At 37.8% G+C, this 10,846-nt stretch overlaps 1 protein-coding gene across 1 annotated transcript; it reads right to left on the bottom strand.

The window, feature by feature from the left end:
- Window positions 1-482: 482 nt before the first annotated feature.
- Window positions 483-9,645, bottom strand: LOC146331481 (bile acid-CoA:amino acid N-acyltransferase-like). The gene is made up of 11 exons (XM_084731625.1): window positions 9,570-9,645; window positions 7,626-7,835; window positions 6,019-6,118; window positions 4,097-4,287; window positions 3,821-3,996; window positions 3,586-3,702; window positions 3,231-3,316; window positions 2,807-2,900; window positions 2,571-2,651; window positions 2,293-2,428; window positions 483-1,180 (listed from the first exon to the last, which is right to left on the bottom strand). Exons 1-11 carry the CDS (start codon window positions 9,622-9,624, stop codon window positions 1,080-1,082), a joined length of 1,347 nt encoding a protein of 448 aa, XP_084587751.1. The 5' UTR covers window positions 9,625-9,645; the 3' UTR covers window positions 483-1,079.
- Between the last annotated feature and the right edge of the window lie 1,201 nt (window positions 9,646-10,846).

Genomic DNA, 10,846 nt, shown 5'->3' with positions numbered 1-10,846 from the left:
TCAATAAGCTACTACAATATATCCAGAACGAATATGGTTATTTTCTTGTGAGGAAGAGGTGTTGCTGGAGTTTGGGCAGTGGATGGTGATGTTGTTTATCAGTGTGATGACGCATGTTGACAGTATCTGATGCCATTTAATGTACATTAAGCATATTAAGGGAACTCACTGGAATAGCTGTGGTAAAATATTTGGTATATAATGTTATTCAGTTTGTTATTGAAGGCACTGAAACCCCACGGTGTGCTACTGTCAATGACACAAAAGACGATGATCTCACTATTTGTAATGCAAAATGGTATGAAAATGTATGTCATAGTAAAACAATGCAATAAAAATAAAATGAAACAAAAAATATTGTAGAGATCATGCTGAACAAAACCAAACAATTTGAAAGTATTTTGCCCTTTGTAAATGAGTTTGAGTCAACATGTGACATGAGTACACAGAAAGGCAGGATAGTGCTAAGCTGTTCAAAAAAAGTTATACTACTCTATAGCAACATTAAATGTGTTAAATATGTCATTAAAAATGTCTGAATAATGACACATGAACTATTTGTTTACTACAACAAAGACACGGCAGCAGCCAGTATAATCCAGCTGTAGAGTCACAGCTTCAGACCTGCATTTCTGAACCATTTCTGAATCAGTTCCAGTCTGAACAGCACCACCTTTTGACAAGATAGCAGCAATATTTTAGGCTTGCAGATGAAGACATGTAATGTATCCCAGGAAAAATAACAGTTAACACGTTTTTGTTCACTTAAAACACATGTCATAAGTGCAGTTGTACATGGTGACATAACATGTTTGTGTCAACACAGCTGCCTGACTGACAATCCTTTCCTTCTGGAGGTATTGGTTGGCAGGTTAAGTGACCAAACAGCTCGCCTTTGAGGAGAATCTGCAGCCTGCTGAATATCAAGGAGTGAGTTTATAAGTTCTTGTTACAGTCAGATCATCAAAAAACACCACTTTTCTTTTTTCTCTCTCAACTGTCTGTATGTAAATATCTCAGTTAAAAGCATCACATTTATGTTACGATTTTCTATCACAAGATTTCCATTCTTCACAGTTTCACCGTCTCAGATGCCTCTCCATAAAATCTTGGATTTTCTTCCAGGCATCTTCCTGGGCAGCAGCGTGGGGTGCAAGATGACCTCCCCACAGAGTGAACACTGAAAGAAAACAGGACAGCATTATCATAATTATTACTTCCAATAGTGGTACATATGCAATATTACAATAAATAGTCTCACATTGAAGGGACCTGTTATGCTTTCCTTTTTTGTTATATTGATTTGATCTTGTATTGATGATCGGAGGAAAAATCCATTCAGGGATCAGGGAGAAAAAAATCTATTGATGGAAAAATATAACACTGCTGTACCTCAACCTGAGCAACTGAACCAACCCCAGATCAAAAAACTGCCCCCACAGGCCTGTACAGTGGGCACTAGACATGATGGGAGCATCACTTCATCCACCTCTCTTCTTACCCTGATGCCCCCATCATTCTGGAACAGGGTAAATCTGGACTTATCAGACCACATGACCTTTTTCCATTGCTCCAGAGTCCAGTCTTTAAGATACTGATAAGTGATTTTCTTAAGGCTGCACAGCTGTTTAGTCACAATCCCTTTAGTTCTCTTCACATTGTTCTGTGTGGAAATGCTCTTACTTTCACTGTTAAACATAACTGTGAGTTCTGCTGTTGAGTTTTTAAGATCTGATTTCACGAAACATATTAGTGATCTCTGATTATGATCATTTAAGATTTTTTTCTGACCATGTTTCTTCCTCGAAGATGATGGTTCCCCACTATCCTTACAGGTTTTGATAATGTGTTGGACAGTTAACTCTACATAAGTAGTTTGATCAGTCACCTTAGTTGTTTTCTTTGCTTGATGCAGGACAATAATTTGACCCTTATGAAACAGAGTAAGATCTTTTCCACAACCACAGGATATGTCTTCTGACAGGTTTGTTTAAGAAATGAGAAGCTCCTCACTGCATCAGTTAGGATTAAATAACTTGTCGTGTATGTATGAATGTAGATATATATGTGTGTGTGTGTGTGTGTGTGTGTGTGTGTGTGTGTGTGTGTGTTTATTTATTTATACAATGTGGGTATGTGGGTTGATCATAGGTGCCATGGCGTACACCTTATTAGTGAGAAAAAAAAAATATAGAGCTGGAAATAAACGTAATAGGTCCCCTTTAAAATGTAATGATGAAGTGTAAAATAGGATTTGGCTGAAAGAAAAATGCAGCTATAGGATGAGCTCACGTTTTCTGGGTTTGACGCTCCACAGAGATGCTCTTGAATTTGGAGTGTAAGGTGGTTCAATCAGGTGGCCAGCATTGGGATACGACAAACGGGTAAACAGGTGGGATTTACCTGCAGCCTTCAGGGTCTCCTCGATCTGATGACCATAAACAAGTGCAGTATTAATGTGAACCCACAGCTAACTAAATTTAAAAAAAGTTAATTCACACTTAAAAATTTAAATTCAACAAAACCCTCATATAACAAAACATTATAAACAGTAAAATAAGACAGTTTACCAGGTCTGCAGTCTCCATGGTTGAAGCGCTCAGGTCATCTTCACCCACTATGTACATTAAAGGACAGGTGAGCTTTTCAAGCTGCAAAGACACAAGATGTCATTTTGGAGTCAAGTTTCTCTTATTGATATAAAATACTAAAATACATATTAATTTGACATTCTTCAACCATGTGTTTGTGTTTGTATTGTTGTGTGTTCAGAGGGGAAGAGAAGCTGATTGGTCTTTCATATCACCTTCACCATGTTCTCAGGGGGAATGTTAGCAGGCAAAGATACGTCTCTGAAAATGACATGGCCTTGATCATCATATGTCCAATATTTCTCGTCACTAAAAGGACAAGTTAATAGAGAAAATAGTTATTTTTTAATTAGTCTCAGATTCATCAAGTCCCATTTACATACCAGAAAAACTGTTTTACTAGATGATAATGAATAAGTCAATAAAACTTACAATGAACTGTTAGTCTAGAACAGGGGTCAGCAGATACAGACACCACCACACACTTCCAGTGGATCATAAGAGATTGATTATGTTTTTTAAGGAAGATTCTGTATAGTACACAGTATATATATAAGTATCATATCTTAAAATATTGGCTGATATTCCATAGTGATGTCTTAATAATAATATTCTGCATGTTGCATTGTTACCATTTACCTTTCAAACTCTTCAGTCCTGCCTTCTGCATCTGTGAACTTGATATTACTTCCTGCTGGGCCATTGATACAAATCAAACAGGATGGCTGAAGAGGAGAGCATGCATTGTTAAAAGTCAATGTGAACTTCTTCCGACAAGCTTAACAAGCTTAATAAAAGACATAATTACCTTTCTATTGATAGGCTTATAGTATATTTATTTTTATACATGTTCATTCTAAAGAAGCAGGTGTTATGGTAGTGCCAACACATAGTGTGCCACATAAATATACTGTATTATGCTTCCATCGCTTCTCATTTGCCACCACAGTGTCAAACTATACATTTTCTAAATGGATGACAGAGATAAACATACTTTGATGCCAGTGTGAGTGGCAATTCGAAGGGCCAGGTAGACTCCGAAAGAGAGACCAATGATCCCAACTCTGTCGCCACAGACCTGATTATGGTCTTGAAGTAGTTGGAATGCTGACTGTTCAAACAAACAAAAAAAAAATTAAAGTAAGTGACACATACTCATGATGCAGAAATAAATGAAAATTCCACAGGATAGTAAGTAGCGTAGCGTAAGTAAATCCTGCACATATTACCTTAAAGTATGAATCACCCACATTGATGCTGTTTAGTGGGCCGGGCAATTCTTTGTGCCCGAAGTAGGCAAGGGACAGGCTAGCATAGCCTCTGGATGCTAACAGGGCGGAGCGGTACTCCACCAGTCCTCCACCCATTCCCCACAGGTCCAACATGGCTGGAAATGGGCCTGGGCCTTCAGGAAACCAGTACAGGAGGTGTAGTTCAGAGGACGCAAGTGTTTTTTTACTCCAGTCTTAAAACTTGTGAGTGAATGCTTCAAATCTTGTGCTCACCAGGGGGTAAAAACAATGTTCCTACAAGGCCATTCTGTCGAATCTGTATTCTCCGTACGCCTGGTGCCATGTACCAGCGCTCAGTCGTGACAGCAGCCAGCTCAGTGTTCTGTCCCGCACTGGGTGAAACGTGGCCCTCCAGTAAGGACATGTGCACAACGAATGGAGTCTCTGTGTTTTTTTTCCTCAGCCTGTAAAGAAGAGCATGTTTCAGTTAAGAAATTCTCATGAACTGTTTTTTATGACCATTTCAAGAACAAATTTGTTACACAGACTTAAGCAAGGCATGACTAAATGAACATGAGCCCCTATAAATTTTACTCTTGAACTTAAATTATTCTAAATTTTAAGATGGGCAGATGCTGGAGAGATAGAGTTACATTTGTAGGAAGCAGTGTGTAGCCACATCTGTTAATAAGAACCATCTAATTGCCTTGCCTCTTCTTGCTCTGTATTCCAGTAACAGTTGAGCAACTTGGTACCAGGCAGGACCAAGGTCAACTTTCTTTTTCCTGTTTTGTAGATACGCTATGTGCTAGACTTGTCTATGGTGAAAAAGAAAACCACATTTTGAAGATGGCTGACAGATGTAGCTAGTGGTCCTGTAAAAACTACATACTATACGGTCACACCCTAAGTGAACTAATTACAACTACTGGATTAATTATTCAGACTGTAATATGCACACGCATATGCAAGTTAACAACACATACTCTCTGCTTCTTAGGCACTGCAGTTAATTAATGCGTCATAAAAATTAACATTCTGATCAATAGCAGATGGCTGCAGGTGGATGAAGCAGTGTGCATGTATGAGTGACCCTGGCCAGTTTACAAACATCAGCTCTAACTTCATTGATTATTTTAATCTGAAAGTCTGTTAATTAATGTTCTGTGTTCTTTGACACATCCAAAAGTCACAGTTCATACAGTGAAATTGTTTAGAGTGCAGCAGCCGTCGCCTGATAAATCCTGACATCCATCAGAGTTGTCTAAAAATATTTTGTTTGAACAGGTTTCTGTTTTAAAACAGTTTTTATTTTTTCAGTAAATATTAACAGTATTTGCTGCAGTAAGAACGGAAACGAAACTGAAAGCACCCTCCCTGATCATTCAGTGAATGTTTAAATGATGTTGAGCGGTGAAAGCTCTCAGGGTGATTTCTTTATTGTGTGTTGTATTGACTTTAACAATTTACTTAAATGGTCAGTGAGGCTGATTTCAATATCAATATCAATCCAGCAGGTTAACCGCAGTGCCTGAATTATTGCAAGGGTGATCATCTCAGCATCCCTTTTGACTCCAGCTTCCTGAATCTGTGATTTAAATGACAATGTGCCAGAAGCAGGTGCACCTGACTCTCTTAAAGGGAATAGGAAATTATACTGATTGGTTTCATTCATTTTACACCCAAAACACACCTATGATTTATCAAGAGACTAAATAAAACCTCTCTGTATGTTGCACCCAGATTATGCATCATTTAAATAGCAAAGTGGTGCTGGACATGCCCTAAATGCTGCTGTGCCATGTACTTTGGACCGTGTGCTATAGATCTTCTAAGTAGGGCCTCTCACAGGTCCCCAGCAACGTCTTTTTAGCATCTTCAAATGTGGTTTTCTTTTGAGACATAGATGAGCCGAGCACATAGCATATGTAAGTACAGGAAACAGGAAATGCTTGCTCAACTGTTATTAGAGCACAGAACAAATGGGGCAGACTTTTGATAGGTCAATTGTTTGAGCTAGATTGTGATCACATATTATTGGATGGTGTGTTGAGAATACGACTTTAAAACGACCACTGTGTCCTGCATTAACAAGCTCCATTAGAAACAGGGTTTATCTATAGATGTTGGTCCGTGCTACAAGTGTACAAGAAAACAGACAGTTTCTTCCTACAAACTGTATTTTCTTCACTTGCCTTAAACCTTCTCTTCCACCAGGAGCTGGCTGCAGTCCCCAGAACAGACCCATTGGCTCACAGCCTGAATATGAACCCCCGACTGAATGATCCTTCGTCACTATTGAGGGGACAGAAAGGAGAGATGGTTACATTTTATATTTTAAGTTGGATCCACGCTAAACAGATTAAATGTTTACTTTTAACTTTCATCAATCATTTTCTACAACTAGAAATTAAAGGTACAATGTGAAACAATTTATATGTGTTAATTGCTTTGTATTTGTAATGTGTGAACAATAATGAAACTTTAAACATGAGACCTTCCTGGACTTTTTTGGTTGTCTATAACAGTCTGTGGCCTGATTTCTATGCAAAGAACTTGGGATGATCTCTCCAGGAAAATTCAAAGGATGTGGCGTTAACACACACTCCTGAGTGATTTATATTCCATTCCCCAACATTGGCAACGGTATGTAACACTTGCTAATGTTAGCTTCGAAATTGAGTCAATAAACGACAGCAGGCACCCACCACCATGTTGAGTCCAACACAAAGTCCAAAGTCAAAGCTAACATTACTCCAAAACATGTAAAATATATTGTGACATAGTGGTTTTAGCTGGCTAATGTTAGCTAATATTAGCTTGCTTGTTAACACGGACAATTTGCTACCTAGATTAAAAAAAAAGAAAAAGAAAAAAAGAAAAGAAGCAAAATACTGTCTTGAGAGGATTTGTAAATTACTTTTACCATCTGATGTTATAAAGTAACCAATGACAGATCCATGCAGCATATGTAAGTATAGCCAGCTGGCTAACCCTAACTTGCTTGCTTGTTACTGTTAAACTATCTGAGTTGATTTAGTTAATGTGAGCCATAATACTAACTTGTGAATTACGACAAACAGTGTTGATTTTAGCCAACAATAAATAATAGACAGTACAAAGCAAAAGTGTAAAATGATTGATGTCTACTAACCAAGAGCGATGTAAGGCTGGGGCAGGGAACTAGCTAATTATAAGCTAGACTGAGCTAAGGTTAGTCAGCTACGTGTAACTTAACTATGTGGCATTCATCTGGATTTGGTTGCTTCGTAATTTTAGCTGCTTAAGTAATTTGCAAACAACAAGCTAGTTAGGATCAATGAGTCATGGTTAGAATAAAATATAGGAACATTATGGATAATAACATATGATTGTAATTTATTTTTAATTTCTGTATTCTTGTGTGTGTCATTGTTTTGGCCAGTGCCCGTGATAATGCTCACCTGCGTCTACGTGGTGCGAGCACAAAGTACAAGCAACTGACTGCAGGTCACTTAACAGTCATCAATGTCATTAATAAGGTGGGTTTAATTAAAATTCCACATAGTACTTTTAATTGTAACTTTACACGACAAATCTGGTTTCACACCAACTGTGCTGCTGCAAACTTGAAAATATAGAAGTACCTGCAAAACACTACAAAATTAGTAACTGTAATAAAATTCAGTAATTCTCACACTAATCATAGCATTTACCAACATTCATCAGAATCCGTTTTCTTCCTCTACAGTCCAACTTTTGTGTTTTCTTTCAGCAATTGTTCAAATTAATATACTGTACAACAACACTCAGTATGACTCACAGTTAACAGTGCCATCTGCATTTGTGGTATAATGTGCGAATGACTCCCACAGGTCATCGTCCTCACTGTGCATCCGTGCACGCACTGTGACAGGACAGTGTGGAGGCAGGAAATGCGCTTTAATGCTGATCTGTTCATCAATGAGGCTGCGAACAGGAGTGGCTGTCAACAGGGGCGCTGGTCTGGAGCTGCTCTTCCATCGAACTCCACCTACGTGTAGAAGAAAAAAAGAAAAACTTGTGGCCTAAGTATTGCAAGAGGTATTGCAGATGATAGTGCCTTTAATATGATCTACTGAACAGATTTAATATCAACTATCAGAAGGCTTATAAAGACCTGACATACCTTTGCTGATGAAATAAATGACACTATTTTAACTTTCTGCTGGAGGTATTTCTTTTGCTCATTAAGCTCTCAGCAATTCTGCTCGGGTGTTTTCAGTTTATGAATATTTATATGATACAAGATATATGCTACCAACTATACATCCGCCAAGGCAATGACAGAAAATGTGGAAAGATTTTGACATCATGGGCATTTGTCAAATGCTTTTGTCCACAGCAACTTACATACTTGCCCACATATCACAAACTAATTTAGAGTCATTGTCTAATTGAAGCTGAGAATTTAATTACTAACCCTACAATTAATAACCAACCATTGGACAACCTGACCTACAGTGAGCCTCCTTTATTTCAGCGTTATAATTTACATAGTCATAGCCAATGAGGTGCCGTAGTGCAGTAGTTCATGAGAAATCTCTAGATAAATTGAAATTTTAACTGAAGATATACAGAATACATGTTTTTTCTCAATTTACAGGAACAGTTCACCCCAGAATAAAAAATACATAATTTTCCCATGGCCTGTGGTGACATTTGTCTATCTAGATTTCTTCATGTGAGTTGCTGAGTTTTTGAAATATTGGCTGTAGAGGTGTCTGCCTTCTCTTGAATATTATGGGACTAAATGGCACTCGGCTTGCGGTGCTCAAAGCACCAAAATATGTACTTGAAAAATTCAAAACCAGTGTTTCTTTTCAAAAATCATGACATTATATTAGAAAGGAAGTAATTCTAAAGCAGTCTGGTAGATTCTACTGCAGAGAGAAAGCAGTTTTCTACATGAAACTACTGTTGAATTGTGTATTTTTTTGTTTCAAACCGTAACACGACAGATGGATAAATAGCACTACAGGCCGGAGGAAAAATACATATTTTTGATTTTGGAGTGAACTGTCCCTTTATATTAAATAGGAACAATTCTAGCAGCACATTTGTTTTATGAAACAGTTCCCAATGCAAAGACAACTTAAACAAATAATAATAAAACAAAAATAAGACTCTTGCTGCTCTTGTCTCCATCCTTATTCGAGAAATGGAGAAATTAAAAATAAATTAATGCAATTTCACTTGGTTAAATTCTTAAAAAAAAAAAAGATTTATTGATGAGTGATTAATCATGAACATTTAAACTAATTATTTGTTCTCTGGCCCATGGTCTAACTTTCCGTCAATTTCTACAGATGTGTCTCCATAGGTTTCTGATTTGCTCGCTTGCAAACGTGGCGCAGGAAACAGCAGTCTTCAAAAAGAATTATAATTGCTGTAATACAAAAGTATGGCTACCATACAGTCAAGCACTTAAGTCAAAATATTAAGATGAACTTAACTTAAAATTAATTCCGTTTCACATGACCTCTAGAAAATATTCTGTGATTATTTTACACTTTAAACTGAATGAATAAAGGGAAAGATTCTATATTCTTATCATATGTTCATATTCTTAACTGTCAGACCTTCATGTAAGAAGAGCAGTTGTAGATCTGCAACATTATAGTAGCATATTTACTGAGGGTCAAAGCAGATTTCACTGCAAAACTCAGGCACAAGTTCTCTAATAATTCATTTGAAAAACACAATAAAAAACAATCATTATTCTTACCGAAAACATGATGCAAACATGCCAGGTTCCTGTGTACACTGATACATGGTATCATCTTCACTTCTATGAGTTGCCGTACTGTTTCTGTCTACCCTGGAAAAGAAAGTGAGTTAAGATCAATGTGTCATGTTTGAGTTAAATATTAAACCTCACATCCGATCCGAGCGTGAAATGCACACTATGCCTCCAGGATTCGGCAGGCTCACTTGTCTCTACAAGACCTTTGTACTGCACAAATTCCCAGCCAAGTATTGTCTTACATAACAGATGTTAAGAGGCTGTTTTAAGACTGGCTGTCCCGAAAAATGTGGAATTTTAGATTTGAACTAGTTTTTTACCAAACTGTCAGTGGTATCCATTATGAGAAATACTGACAATAATTAAGAATTTGCACCAGTTTTTCACCTGTACCCAGCAAAGATCAGAAAGTGGCTGATGGTATGCCAGTGGTAGTTCAGTGGCATATGCTGATCCCCAGAGTGATATGCTGCTCAGTTAATGGTGTATGCCACTGCTCTGCACCTCTAAAGAACAGTGCCTGGTTGTTTAAAAACACTAAAGCTAAGGTTAAATTTAGGATGACTTAGAAAAAAAATGAGATTCATAAAATCACCCTAAGGATTTACTTAGAGTGACTTAAGGGAAACCCTTTAATTTCTTAGTATCTTCCCTTAGCTGCATAACCATTTTGTGCGTCCCTTTTAAGAGAAATAATTTGTGAAACATAAGACAATGGCTGATTTTATGGTGACTGAAGAGAAAGACAGGAAAGATAAGAGATAAAGAGGGCCATCAGCCGCGGTCTCGTGGTCGGATTCGCCCTAGGTGAAGAGGCTCTGGATTGTCACGGCCTTCGGACATTGCCTTAAGGAATTCGATGTCGCTTCCCGTCGCCACTAGGTGGCACTATGAGTATGTCTCATGATTGTCATGTAGATGTATTCAGACTGGGACTTTTATGACACCTGTGAAGTTTGGTGTGGATCGGACCATGTACACCCAAGTTATAGCAATTTCGTCTTTCATGGTGAGACGTCAAAGTCAACAACAGGCCACGGACACACCGTTTAACGCTGACCTAATCTTTACAAAGTTTTGATCACACATTTGTCTGGATGGTACACACCAGTTTTGACATCAATCGGAACATTTCTGTTGGAGGAGATTATTAAAATATGACATGTGGAAAACTCCAGAAATGTCTGCCAAATTCAAAATGGTCGACTTCCTGTTGGGTTTGGCCAATGGGTCCAAGAGGCTTTTTTGTGTGTCTGGGT

Source organism: Lutjanus erythropterus, chromosome 2 (assembly GCF_056507025.1).
Source record: "Lutjanus erythropterus isolate fLutEry1 chromosome 2, fLutEry1.hap2, whole genome shotgun sequence".
In the NCBI taxonomy this organism is placed as follows: domain Eukaryota; kingdom Metazoa; phylum Chordata; class Actinopteri; order Lutjaniformes; family Lutjanidae; genus Lutjanus; species Lutjanus erythropterus.
This window is presented reverse-complemented; position numbering and strand designations above follow the sequence as displayed.

Coding starts and splice junctions, on each gene's coding strand:
- LOC146331481 (XM_084731625.1), bottom strand. CDS start 9,624: ATGATACCATGTATCAGTGTACACAGGAACCTGGCATGTTTGCATCAT. Junction 3,703..3,820: donor TGGGTGATTCATACTTTAAG/GTAATATGTGCA, acceptor TTGTTTGAACAG/TCAGCATTCCAACTACTTCA. Junction 1,181..2,292: donor GAGCGTCAAACCCAGAAAAC/GTGAGCTCATCC, acceptor GTTTTCTTTCAG/TGTTCACTCTGTGGGGAGGT.